Source organism: Colobus angolensis, unplaced genomic scaffold, assembly GCF_000951035.1.
Source record: "Colobus angolensis palliatus isolate OR3802 unplaced genomic scaffold, Cang.pa_1.0 Scaffold475, whole genome shotgun sequence".
NCBI classification, from domain to species: Eukaryota; Metazoa; Chordata; class Mammalia; order Primates; family Cercopithecidae; genus Colobus; species Colobus angolensis.
The window spans coordinates 115816-128844 of NW_012118210.1; the positions used below are offsets into that span (position 1 = coordinate 115816).

At 44.7% G+C, this 13029-nt stretch overlaps 1 protein-coding gene across 3 annotated transcripts in view; it reads right to left on the reverse strand.

Annotated features, from left to right (window-relative positions):
* UBE2D4 (ubiquitin-conjugating enzyme E2D 4 (putative)) overlaps window positions 1-13029 on the reverse strand; it is a 28178-nt gene that overhangs the window by 8855 nt on the left and 6294 nt on the right. For 2 of the 3 annotated variants that reach the window (XM_011958781.1, XM_011958782.1), the window contains exons 2-4: window positions 6622-6685; window positions 2269-2300; window positions 2095-2172 (exon numbers count right to left, since the gene is read on the reverse strand). In XM_011958781.1, the coding sequence (XP_011814171.1) occupies window positions 2095-2172; window positions 2269-2300; window positions 6622-6685 (174 nt within the window). The remainder of the gene's footprint in view (window positions 1-2094; window positions 2173-2268; window positions 2301-6621; window positions 6686-13029) is intronic. The other variant, XM_011958783.1, reaches the window with a different exon arrangement.

The following is a 13029-nucleotide window of genomic DNA, read 5'->3' on the forward strand; positions in this document are numbered from 1 at the left end:
GGAGGCTGAGGCAGGAGAATCACTTGAACCCAAGAGGAGGAGCTTGCAGTGACCCGAGATCATGCCACTGCACTCTATCCTGGGTGGCAAGAGTGAAACTATGTCTCAAAAAAAATAATAATAATAATTTAGAAATAATAATAATCACTGTTTCTCCTTTGTCCTTGGGCAATTAGTTACCCTGAAAACGCCCAACAGACATTCAGGACTACATCCATATCTGTTTAAGGAAAATCCTCAGCTGCTCACACAGTAATGAAAGAGATAAGCTAGAAAATTACTACTTGATAGACACTGCCACAGTCTCTCCAGAGGTAAGGGAGAAGGGGTGGATCAGAGCACCGTGAAGCATGTTTATGATTTTTCAACCAAACCCCCTTGAACAGCAGTTGTACTCTAATGTGGCAAAGCTATTTTAGCATCTGTCATTGCCCTGCTCAGCACACCCTACTCCCTTGCCAAAAGCTTAAAAGGTCTCTGGGATCCTAAGCATATTTAACCAAGATTTAAAATGCTCAGGCACCAGGTAGCCTCTGGTGGCGATGTCTGGACAGAGCTGCAGCTGGCGAGCACAGAAGTGGCTTCTTCACACTGACTCAGATAAACAACACGTAAAACAGCAGCTAAGCCTCTGACTCAAACTGAGTCATCAAGGCCAAGTCAAGGTAGTAAGACACAGCAACGTCACAACCCCTCGGCTAAGGTGTCCGATGCAGATGCAGGACTTTTGAGTAAGTCTTGCCAAAATGCACAACCTGGCCAGGCGTGGTGGCTGACACTTGGAATCCCAGCACTTTGGGAGGTGGAAGCAAGTGGATCACCAGAGGCCAGGAGTTCGAGACCAGCCTCACCAACATTGTGAAACCCTGTCTCTACTAAAAATAATACAAAAATTAGCCACATGTGATGGCAAGTGCCTGTAGTCCCAGCTACTCAGGAGGCTGAGGCAGGAGAATCACTTGAACCCAGCCTCTTCTCCACAAGGCAGCAGAGTGATCGTTTTGGTGTGGCAATCCCCACAACCGCGTGCAGGCCCTACTCCTGGGGCCATCCGTACCCCTCTGGCCTCCTTCCCAACTCCTCACACACTCACTCCCCTGGGGCAGTTTCCTGGGGACCCGTCTGGCCCCTTGCTGAGCTTCTGCAGTTCCCCCTTCTCAGGGCGATCTCCCCACCACCCCAGCTCCTGCTGCTAACCACTGCTTGTGCTCCTCCCCAGTGCTGACAGTGCTGACTGGCTCACACGCTAAATGCCCTGCCTCCTCCACAGGACTGTGAGCCTCAGAGCAGGCTCAGCCACCCATGCAGAGCCCAGGTAAGAAGCAGTATGAGGTGCAAGGGTCCAGGGGATGAGACGACCTGCAGTGCACAAGACATGCTAGGGCAGGGTGGTTGAGGCAGCTCCCTGGGCTTCTCCTTCCCTTTGGTGGCACTGCTCTCTAAAACTCCACTGATGGGATGGTGTGTGCATGAAGGGCAAAGGAGGCTTGCTATTCTTTTAACTTAATAAAGGAAAGTGAAGGTGTGACTCACCAGTCCTAAACCAGGGTGTGTTCACCTTGGCACTATTGACACTTGGGGCTGATCATTCTCTGTCATGGGAAGGGAGGCTGTTCTAGGCACTGTAGGGAATCCCTGGGATACCCTGGCCTTTGCCCACTAGATACCAGTAGTACCCCCTCACCACAGTTTTGATAACCCAAAATATCCCAAGATGTTGCCCAAATGTCCCTGGGGCAATAGCAAAATCACCCCAGCTGAGAACCCCTGTCCTAACTCTAAGGGACCGCAGAGAAGGGAGCCAGAGCCTGGAGACATGACCAGACTCAGCTACAGTCACAAGGAGAAGCATTCAAACTGTGGCCTCAGTAAGGAGACCAGCACCAGCTCACTCCACTGACCCTTGGTCACAACAGGTGCTAATTCCCAAAGTCCAGTGGTTAAAGTCCTGGGAGGCTGTCACCACACGGTGGAGCGGTGGGCCCTCAGAGAAGCCCCACGTACAGCTCTTTTTACCTATACCTGACTTGAAGGGCCCCTTGTCACATGCTGTCCTTCATCCAAACATCAGGGGAGTTGTGAGGGGCACCTCACCTTTGGGGGCTTGAACGGGTAATCCGTAGGAAAGTGGATGGTCAGGAAGAAAACACCTCCTTGGTAAGGACTGTCATTCTGGAATGATGAGACACAGGAAGAGATCAGTGCATGTGCTAAGCCCAAAGTGTAAGAATCAAAACTGGAGTGGTGTGCTCAGCAGCTACTACCTACCGGGCCCATGATGGTGGCCTGCCAGTGGAACACTACAAGACAAAAGAGAGATGGGCATGTAAGAGACCCCCCAAGAAACATGTCTATTCTACTGAAAACGCACTGCTAAATTACAGGGCACTGTCCACACGAGATGCACTCACTTCTGACACCAACTGCAAGACTGGGGTTCCCCAAACCACCCAAGATGCGATAACTGCCTAGCACTCCCAGAGCTCAGTGAAAGCGGGTGTGCTCAAGATTGCCGGTTATCACAGGGAAACAGCATAAGTTAACATCAGGAGGGTCCAAATGCAGAGCTTCCATTCTTCTCTCTCCGTGGAGTCGGGATGTGTTACTCTCCTGGCACTGCTGTACGGCAACACACACAGAGCACCCAATCAGGGATGCTCACTGGAGCCTCCGTATTTAGAATTCTTATTGGGGCTCTACCCTGAGAGCATGACTGACTGATTTGAATGCCCATAGGGCTGATCTCAGGCTCCAGTCTCCGGCTCCACCAGGCATGATCCAAGTCCCCACTTTATTTTTTTATTTTTTTGAGATGGTCTCACTCTGCCACCCAGGCTGGTGGGCAGTGGCATGATTATAGCTCACTGCAGTCTCAAACTTCTGAGTTCAAGCTATCCTTCTGCCTCAACCTCCTGAGGAGCTGGGACAACAGGTATGTGCCACCACATCTGGCTAATTTTTTTACTTTTATTTTTTCATTTTTCTAGAGATGGGGTCTTGCTATGTTGCCCGGGCTAGGCTCTCATCTTAAATCACATGGTTGGTCTACTTGGTGTGGCCATTCCTCACCCTAAATCACATTGTTGGTGTGCATTAAAGCTTCCAGCCAAACAAAGACATTCCTATCAGGTATGATATCTTAGAGATCGCCCCCTATGTGTTAAGGATGATGGCCAGATCTTTTGGGGACAAGATTAAATTATTTATGTTGTTGTTGTTTTGTAGAGATGGGGTTTCACCATGTTGCCCAGGCTGGGCTCAAGAAATCTGCTAGCCTCAGCCTCCCAAAGTGCTGGGATTACAGACGTGAGACACTATGCTTAGCCAAGATTAAATTCTTTACTACACAAATGCCAGTGACTACAATTTAGTCAGTTCTTTGCAAAGAATTGAAGCCTTGGCTAGGTTTCAGCCGTTTTCCTTACTGCTCTGTATAAACCCTTCTATTCCTTGGTTCTTCCCCTGATCTATTCTGAAGCCCTCTTCAAAGAGTCTCTCTCAGGAGCCAACTGCCCATGGCCCTGGAGCCTCACGGGTGCTGCCTCCATCTGAGTCCTCTCCTGCCCACCCCCTGGACAGTGCCCTGTGTTCTGGGCACTCAGTAACAAGGTCACGATGAACCCCTCTCATGCTTCTCTTCCAGGTCACCACCATTTGGCAGGAGTTTAGAGCCTCCTCTTGCTGCACATCACACCCTACACCCTCTCCAGCATCTCAGGCGACTTTCACTGCTCTACCCATTCCCAGAACAGCTCCTGTGTTTCAGCAAGGCTAACCTAGTGTGGCCCAAACACTCACATTCAAGGTTCCCAAGTCATACAAATGGTCCCAGGGATATTGACTCTAGGGCCTTTGTGGAAAATGCCTACTCACCCACAGGAATGGGTTGCTGGGATCATCTGAAGGACCTGTTATTCTCAAGAGAATTCTGTCTCATGGATTCATAGTGGATATGGAATTAGCCCAAAGTTTCAGACCTGGTCCTGTCCTGGGCTTCCTGTCACCTATTTAAGTACCCCACAGGCTCTATCCAACAGGAGGTCCAGGAAAGCACCAAGGTTTGGGGTGGGATCACAAGTGCAGGGACTAAAGCAGAAGTTTCCTAAGCCCCTAGAGGTGTTCAAAAGTAGTCAAGGTGGCCCATGAGCGCTTTTCAATATTTCGAAAAAATGGTGCTGAAGAGAACACCTTTACTTATAATAAGGCTGTCTGAGTTAATGAAAATATCACAGTTTTTTTTTTTTTGCTTTGACTGTTTTTATTCCAATTCATGCTAATCATTAGTTGAAAGAAGATATATCTTTGCCTAATGTTAATGTGAATGGAATTCTTTATTAAATAAAAGTGTTTTTGATAATATATTTCAGAACAGGTTAGAATCCTCTGGTGTTGTTCACTTTAACCCTGAGGGCTGCTGGGACACTAAGCAGGGCTTGAGGGCAGAGTCAGAGGAGAAGGCCCCAAAAGCAAGAGGATGAGAAAAGATACAGAGGAGGGATGCTGGAAATGGCTGTGAGCCCACGAGGCGGGTGTGAAATGGCCCCAAAGGCTAGCTTCCACCCACTGAGCTCTGACTGTGGTGGCTGGCCTTGATGCTAGCCTCTCTTAGCCTGGGCTCTGGTGCAAGGTAAGTTTGAGCTGAGCTGAGCATCAGGGAGCTGCCTCTAGACAGCTAAGGCTAATCAAGACCTAGTTCAAGTTTACAGCAACCCCAGTTTAATCTGATATTATCTTAAGTGACAGGTAAGAGGGGAAGCATGCTATAGAGACCTGGGGTGCTTGTGAGGACAACATGAGGTAATCGCTGATTAGTGAGGAGCAGAGTGATGAGCAGGTACCAGGAGACAGTAGAGCAGAGACGTTCTTGTTTCTTACACTCTGCATAGGCAGCTGGGAAACATTTCTGCTCTATTCCAAAAATGAGATTTAAACTCCCACGTAGAGCCTTTAGAGTCCTCCATTTTCAGTGGCTCCATCTGCCTACCCCTGGCTCCTCTAAGCTCAGTCCCCTCCCAGGACATGCAGGCACACATATGTTGGCATGCCCTCTTTTTTTTCCAGCTTTGTGAAATTTTTGTTTTATTGTAGTAAAAAATATATAATACACAATTTAAACAACTTTTAAGTGTACAATTCTGTGGCATTATATGCCTTCATGATGCTGTAAAACCATCTCCCCATCCATTTCTAAAACTTTCCATCACCCCCAACAAATTCTGTACCCATGAAACAATATTTCTCCCATTTCCCCTCCCGTCAGCCTCAGGTAATCTCTCATCTACCATCTGTCTCTATGAATTTGCCTAATCTAGATATTTCATGTAAGTGGAATCATATATTCATTATTTTCTTTCTGGCTTATTTCACTTCGCAGGTTTTCATCTTGTAATGTGTATCAGAACCATATTTTGTTTATCTATTTTCCACTGATGGACACTTGGGTTGTTACCAGCTTCTGAAAATCATGAATAATGGTGCTGTGAACATTGGCATACACATTCTGTCTCAGTCTGTTTTTGATTCTTTGGTATATGTACCTCTGACACCACTCTCCTTGAACACATAGTATCTCCCCTCCCCACCTACTTTCCTACGGCTGCAGTTACTGAAGCCTCACAGGCAAGGATTGGTGGTCCAGAGCCCAAGAAGCCCGCAAAGTGGAGGCAAAGTGAGTGGGCAGAGGACAGACCTGGAAACCCTGAAGCAGTGCTGGGCAGCTCAGCCTCAGCCACCACCTGTGAGGGACGGCAGAGGCCTGGAACAGGCAGTGCTGCTTCTCCCTCTCTCTCCCAAGAAGCTGCCCAGAACTGCTTCTTCAGTATCCCCCAGGGAAGAGTGGAAGTGGGAGAAAATAATAGGGATTGCCCTTTCCCTTGGCAGAGGCAAGTGGCCACTGCCCTACCCTGCCCGGCCCCTCCTCGGCTGTCCTGCTCTGCTCCCAGGAGCTGCAGCAGCACCAGGTCCTCTAGACCAACTCCAACAATATTTACACCAGCACCCAAGTTTGACTTGGCCAAGGGCACTTTCCAGCAGCCGATGTGAGTCCTCAGGCCAAGCTGGCTTTCTCATGCGCCAGAAGAGGGAAGCGGTGACTATGTGACATGAGAGGCAATGCAGGTTCTACTTTGAGTATAACCTGACCAGCCAGGCTGCTGTGAACTCATGGCCTAGACCTCAAATGAAAAAGCCATTCACAAGCAAATGAAGGGAAAATAACTGATTGGTTTTCTTAAATACTGCTTGGCTGATAATTTGGTTGTTTGGTTTTGCTTGTTTGTTTGTTTTTTAGACAGAGTCTGTTGCCCAGACTGGAGTGCAGTGGCACGATCTCGGCTCACTGTAACCTCTGCCTCCCGGGTTCAAGCGATTCTCCTGCCTCAGCCTCCCAAGTAGCTGGGATTACAGGTGCGTGCCAGCATGCCCAGCTAATTTTTGTACTTTTAGTAGAGACAGGGTTTTGCCATGTTAGCCAGTCTAGTTTCAAACTCCTGACCTCAGGTAATCCACCCACCTTGGCTTCCCAAAGTGCTAGGATTACAGGCATGAGCCACCACACCCGGCCTAAATTTGGGTATCTTAATTACAATCCTCCTACAACCTGAAGCTCCCCAAAATACTTACAGTCATCACCCACGGGTCCCGCGGAACACTGGGCAGGAGGATCCCTCTGCAAGTCGGTTAATTCCTAGAACACGAGATAGTGGGTCAGAGCTGCTGTATGCTGGGGATGCTGCCTTTACACACCAATCTTGGTAGCTGGAAGGAATTCTCCTGGTGGGAGGAGGCTCCTAGGCCTCAGGAGTGGGTTAGAGACAAGTTGGGTCATAGGAGTCTACTTCCTGCTGTAAAGATACCAGAGAAGTAGGTATGATCATTTCCATTTTATACATTAGGAAATTGAATTGTAAAGAGATGAAGTTACCTACTCAAGGTACACAGCTGGAAGAGGGCAGGCAAGAAGTCAGTCACATGTAGCTCTGCCTTACCTCCAAGCCTAGCCTCCCACCTCCTCAGGTAGAAGACATCCCCAGGCCCCCAGGTGCTGAGGATATGGAAGAAAAGCAGCCCAGGAGAGAGTTCTGGGAGAAGGATAGGTGCCAGGTTTTACTACTAGGCTAATGAATTAATGTATGGAAGCACTTAGCACCAAGGAAGCGCTAATCTCTCTACTTTGCCTCCCCAACCACCATCCCAATCACCCTAGTCACCACTGGTTATGTGGTAAGTCCTAGGGCTCTGAATGTGGAGACTTTGGCACTTGAGCCAAAGTCTAACACTGCACCAGTGGGGATCGGGGATTATACCACAACTAGATTCCCTTTATGGGACACCATCTCTGAACTAAGCCAAACACTGTCCTATCTATACAAACTCTCCTGATTTCACCATATGGCTCTGGACACGCTGATCATTTCAGTAACCACCTCTCTGGCCATCCTGCATTTATCCCCTTCACTTCAAATTTAATCAGCCAAGATGGAAGTATGAACATCACAGAAGCCAGCAAAAGCTACAAATCAGGGCCATGTTTTCTCCCCGAGGGTTGACCTTTAAATGTCCACCAGTATACCACTGGCCAATTCTAGTAGTATCGAATATATCTGAACCCATTTCCTCGTAAGTAAAACGAATTATACTTGGAAAGCATTCAGGAAGCAGCATTAGGAGTGGTCAAAAGAGAATTTAACTTGGGAGCAACTGAGGTCACACAAGGGGACCGAGGACAGGCTCAGAAATGCAAGAGCTACAGAAATCTCTGTGGAACAGTTCCTTTTTGCTTACCTCTCTGCTATGTGCCCGTCAGCACCTCCACTATCACGGTGCAGGGGAATTGTTTACATTCGTTGCAATACTGCATAGATAAATGAGCTCTATGATAGAACTGCTCTGTGATAGAACTGCTAAGGCAAATCCTGAAGAGGTTACATGAACAGCCAGGGGCAGGAAAAGCCAGCAGTACAGACCAATTCCCTCTACCTCACAAGGTTTTCCCACACCTCTATGCTTTTGCACTGCCGGTATGCAGAATCCATGGCCCCTTTAGAGGTGTGATCAACAGTTCTACCCGCACTTAATGATCCCTGAAAGGCCACGTGTGGATCCCTATTGATAGACTCCAACCAGCACCCAGGAGTTTTGAATGTTAACTGGCATTTCAAGGAAGAATGGTGTGACTTGAAAGAAACTAGTTCACTCACATATCGAATTCCTGTGCTCACCTCACAGGGTTAGAAGACTCAGGTCTGAGTTTAAGCTCCATCACTGAGGAAATCACTTTCACCTCTTTGGGCCTCAGTATAATTATCTGTTAAGCTGTAATCATACTTGCTTGCCAACTTGCTGGCACTATTGTGTGGCTACAAATTTTGCATGTAAGTTTTTAATGTATATAATGTAAGCAAGAGCAACCAGTAAATATCAAGACAATAGTGGCATAGAGAATGCCACAATTAGTATTATAAAAAGGGAGAGGAATAAGTAGAATATATATATATATTTCTAGAAGAATATTTCGACACTGGTTGCCCCTCCAGGAGGGGAACTGGATGGCTAGGGACAGTCTTGGGCGGGAGACTTTTCCCTGTATATCCTTTGCACCTTTTGAACCATAGGAATTTATTATCAAATCATTAAATGTATAAATATTTTATTTATTGTAAAGGATTAAGTAGGTTAAGTTTATATAGTAATTACTATTACAAGTAACAATGATAAAAGTTGAGAAGTTCCAAAAAAGAGAAAGTAAGTTAAAGTATTGAGTATTAGTAGAGAAGAGTTAAGCAAACCATGCTACACACCCAGTTATTTCTTAACTGTGTTTCATCAACTCCAAGACTCCATCCTTGTAAGACACAATTTTACTTTACATACAATTAGGAAAAAAAAAAAAAAACCTTCCTGGCAAATAAGCTAACACCAAATGCTTTCTTTGCACATAAACTTTAATTTTACTTAAAAATTACTTTTATTAGACTGTGTACAGTGGTTCACACCTGTAATCCCAGCACTTTGGGAGGCTGAGGTAGGCAGATTGCTTGAGGTCAGGAGTTCAAGATCAGCTTGGCCAACACGGTGAAACCTTGTCTCTACTAAAAATACAAAACTTAGCTGGGCATGGTGGCACGTGGCTATAACCAGCTATTCAGGAGGCTGAGGTACAAGAATCACTTTAAGGGTGATGCCATGGGCAGGGCGGAGTGTCTGGGGTTTTTGGGGAGCCTCCAATCCCCAACAGTTTTGCAGAACACTGGTATCTATGGACTCTAAAATGGACTTTATTTAAAGAAACCCACAGATCATTAATGGACAAAAACATGAATCAATATGTATTGTGGCATTCCAATCCTAGCACTGTGGAAGAGCATCAAGTACAATGTTTTTGAAGACCATAGCCTATCATCATTATGCATTCAAGATCTGAATTTGAATAACCTCATCAAGACTTAGATCTTCTTCAAAAGCTTCAAGTCTCATCTGCATTAAAGCTCTCCATTGAACCCTCTCACAAAAGTACAAGCTTAAAGGGGGTAAAATTCATTAATACATTCCATTTGATATCCCTTCTTCTGACTTCTCTTCAATTTCCTTGGCCTCTGGGGCTTTTTATATTGCTTATGTTCCTTTAGAGCCAAAGTGACAGTGCTTTCCAAAAAAAAGTGTGTTCTGTGGCCATAAGTTTACATTGATAGAGAAGCATAAATTTAGCATGATGAATTTAGAATTAGGTCTTTTATGGTATTCTGTAAAAAGTTGAATTAACAATAAGAAAATGAGGATGAAGCAGAAAAAAAATATTTTGGGTTAGATTATACTCTCAGAAGCTATGTGGTTTAGAGAAAAGGGCCTCCAACCTAAAAGTTAATAGTTCTTATTTTGTCTCTGCTTTGTACTAGGTATATGGTAACTGAGAAAGTCACTTAACTTCTCTGAATCTTAACTTCATTATCTATAAAGTGTAGCTGATATTTCCCCCTCCCTACCTTACAGAGTCCTTGTGAGGAACAAGTGAAACAATTTACAAAAAGACATATAAAATGTATAGTACAGGCCGGGCGCGGTGGCTCAAGCCTGTAATCCCAGCACTTAGGGAGGCCGAGACGGGCGGATCAAGAGGTCAGGAGATCGAGACCATCCTGGCTATCATGGTGAAACCCCGTCTCTACTAAAAAATACAAAAAAACTAGCTGGGTGAGGTGGCGGGCGCCTATAGTCCCAGCTACTCGGGAGGCTGAGGCAGGAGAATGGCGTAAACCCAGGAGGCGGAGCTTGCAGTGAGCTGAGATCCGGCCACTGCACTCCAGCCTGGGCGACAGAGCGAGACTCTGTCTCAAAAAAAAAAAAAAAAAAAAAATGTATAGTGCAGACAAAGGGTCCTGTTACATAGTTGCAAGTCATTTCCTCAGATCTTGGGCCTAGGAAAGTAGATGATTTAAGCTCATTAAAAGCATGTACCATGTCCAGGCTGGATACATGGTAACAAGGCTATGTTAACATTTTTTTTCTCTGAGTTGAGTACCTAAAATACCACATGGGCTAATTCTAAGAAGGAGCACCAGTATCTATTTCCCTAAAATTATAGCTTAGCATTGTTAATGCTCTAGAGCAGTTATGCATTGTAATATATTAGTGATTTGTGAAATATTTTTACTAAAACGTGATCAGCATTTTTCTTTAAATGAAAGAATGTAGAACATTTCACAATGCATCCCACGTGATAAGAGCAAAAAAAATTTTTTTAGTTATATGTGTGTGTGTGAATATGTGTGTACTTGGTCATTAAATAAAAAGTACTTTTTCTTCCTGTGGGGGGGAAGAAAAAAAAAAAAGAACTGCTTTAGCCCCGGAAGGTGGAGGTTGCAGTGAGCCGAGATTGCTCCTGTGTGACACAGTGAGACTGTTTCAAAAAATTAAAAAATTAAAATTACTCTTATCAAAAGAATTCTTTTAGGCTTAAACATAGCTTTGTGGGTTTCTTTTTAAGTATCATTCATGCATCAAAAAAAAAAGGAAAAACAAGTGAAATAAATAAACTGGTTTGTTCAGGTATTCCTAAAGTTTCTTTCCATTCAGAGCCCAACACTGAGTCATTGATGTCTACACAATATCATCCTCTGTGTCTTCTAAAACAATGGTCATGTGGCAATTCTTGGCGTCCTTTACTACTGTGTCTGGAGTTTTCTTTCAAGCCATCAATACTTATTCTGCAAAGGCCCATGATACACAATCTATTTGCACGTCTTCCAGCAAAAAAAAAAAAAAAAAATGACCCAGCCTTACCAAGTTGAGGGTAGCTGGTACCTTCCTTTCTCGGGCTATGAAGAGTTTGGTTGCTTGACATAGAATTAGGAAATTCCAGTCCTTCCTCCAACAACAAATATTTGCTTCACTAGTATGAAATTTACTCTTCACTGTCCTGTTTCTGTGCCTGTGTTCATGAAAGCTTTTCTTTTCAGTGCTAAATCACACTATCTTTTTGAAAATATTTTTAAAACAATTGAATTCAACAAATACAGTACCAGCAATGCACTTACCTCATAATGAACTGCCATGATCCAGTTTACTCATATAGATAGTGACAACTAAGTGAAGGTAACCTGGCTGACAGCTATTGTAAGAAGCATCCCAATTTCAGAGATGTGAACATTTGAAAAAATACTCATCTTGAAGTAGATGAATATGGCATTATCTTACTTCCAAGTTCTCTTTATTTTTATTTTTATTTTTTATTTTTTTGAGACACGGTCTCATTCTATTGCCCAGGCTGGAGTGCACTGGCACCATCTCGGCTCACTGCAACCTCTGCCTACCGAGTTCAAGCAATTCTGGTGCTTCACCCTCCAGAGTAGCTGGGATTGATTACAGGCACGCATCACCATGCCCAGCTAATTTTTGTATTTGTAGTAGAGATGAGTTTCACTATGCTGGCCAGGCTGGTCTCGAACTCCTGACCTCAAGCGATCCTCCTGCCTCAGCCTGGGCAAAGTGCTGGGATTACAGGCGTGAGCCACCACGCCCAGCCCCAAGTTTCTTTAAAGAGTAATTACTATCTTTATAATCAGAAGTTAAACTTTTTTTTGAGAAACTAAACCAAGTATTATGCAGCCACTGAAAATTAGTTTTTAAAGACTACAGAACAACAGGAGAAAATGTCATGATACAACATTACAGGAAAAGGGCAAGAAAAAAGCAGAGTATAAAATTTGATGCACTACATGATGACAGCAATCTGAAACATATACACATCAAAGGCACTGAAAAGAAATCCACAAAAATGTGAACCACAATTACATGAATGGGTAGAGAATATATATACATACATATTTCTAGAAGACTACTTTAACATTTGTTGCCACCCAGGAGGGGAACTGGATGGCACACGTTCCAGCAAGAAAAAATGACCCACTTTAGATGACTATAGATGACTTTTTTAAAAACTGAATTTTGGGAGTATTTTCCAAATTTAATTTTCTTCATTTTTATTTTTTTGAGACAGGATTTTGCTCTGTCACACAGGCTGGAGTGCAGTGGCACCATCTCGGTTCACTGCAACCTCCATCTCCTGGGTTCAAGTGATTTTTATGCCTCAGTCTCCCGAGTAGCTGGGATTACAGGCACGTACCACTATGCCCGACTAATGTTTATATATTTAGGAGAGACAGGATTTTGCCATGTTGGCCAGGCTTGTCTCAAACTCCTGGCCTCAACTGATCCATCGGCCTCAGCCTCCCAAAGTGCTGAGATTACAGGCATGAGCCACCCTGCTCAGCCAGGTATTTTCCAAATTTTCTTTAAAGTACATGTATTGCAAAGTATATGTGTTAAATATGTATTGATACAATAGTTTGGATCTGTGATCCCATCCAAAACTCTTGTCAAATGGTAATCTCCAATGTTGAGGGTGAGGCCTGGGGGCTAGTGATTGGTTTAGGATCATCCATTTGGTATTATCCTCTTCTCACAAGATCTGATTGTTTAAAAGTGTGTCACGGGCCGGGTGCAGTGGCTCACACCTGTAATCCCAGCACTTTG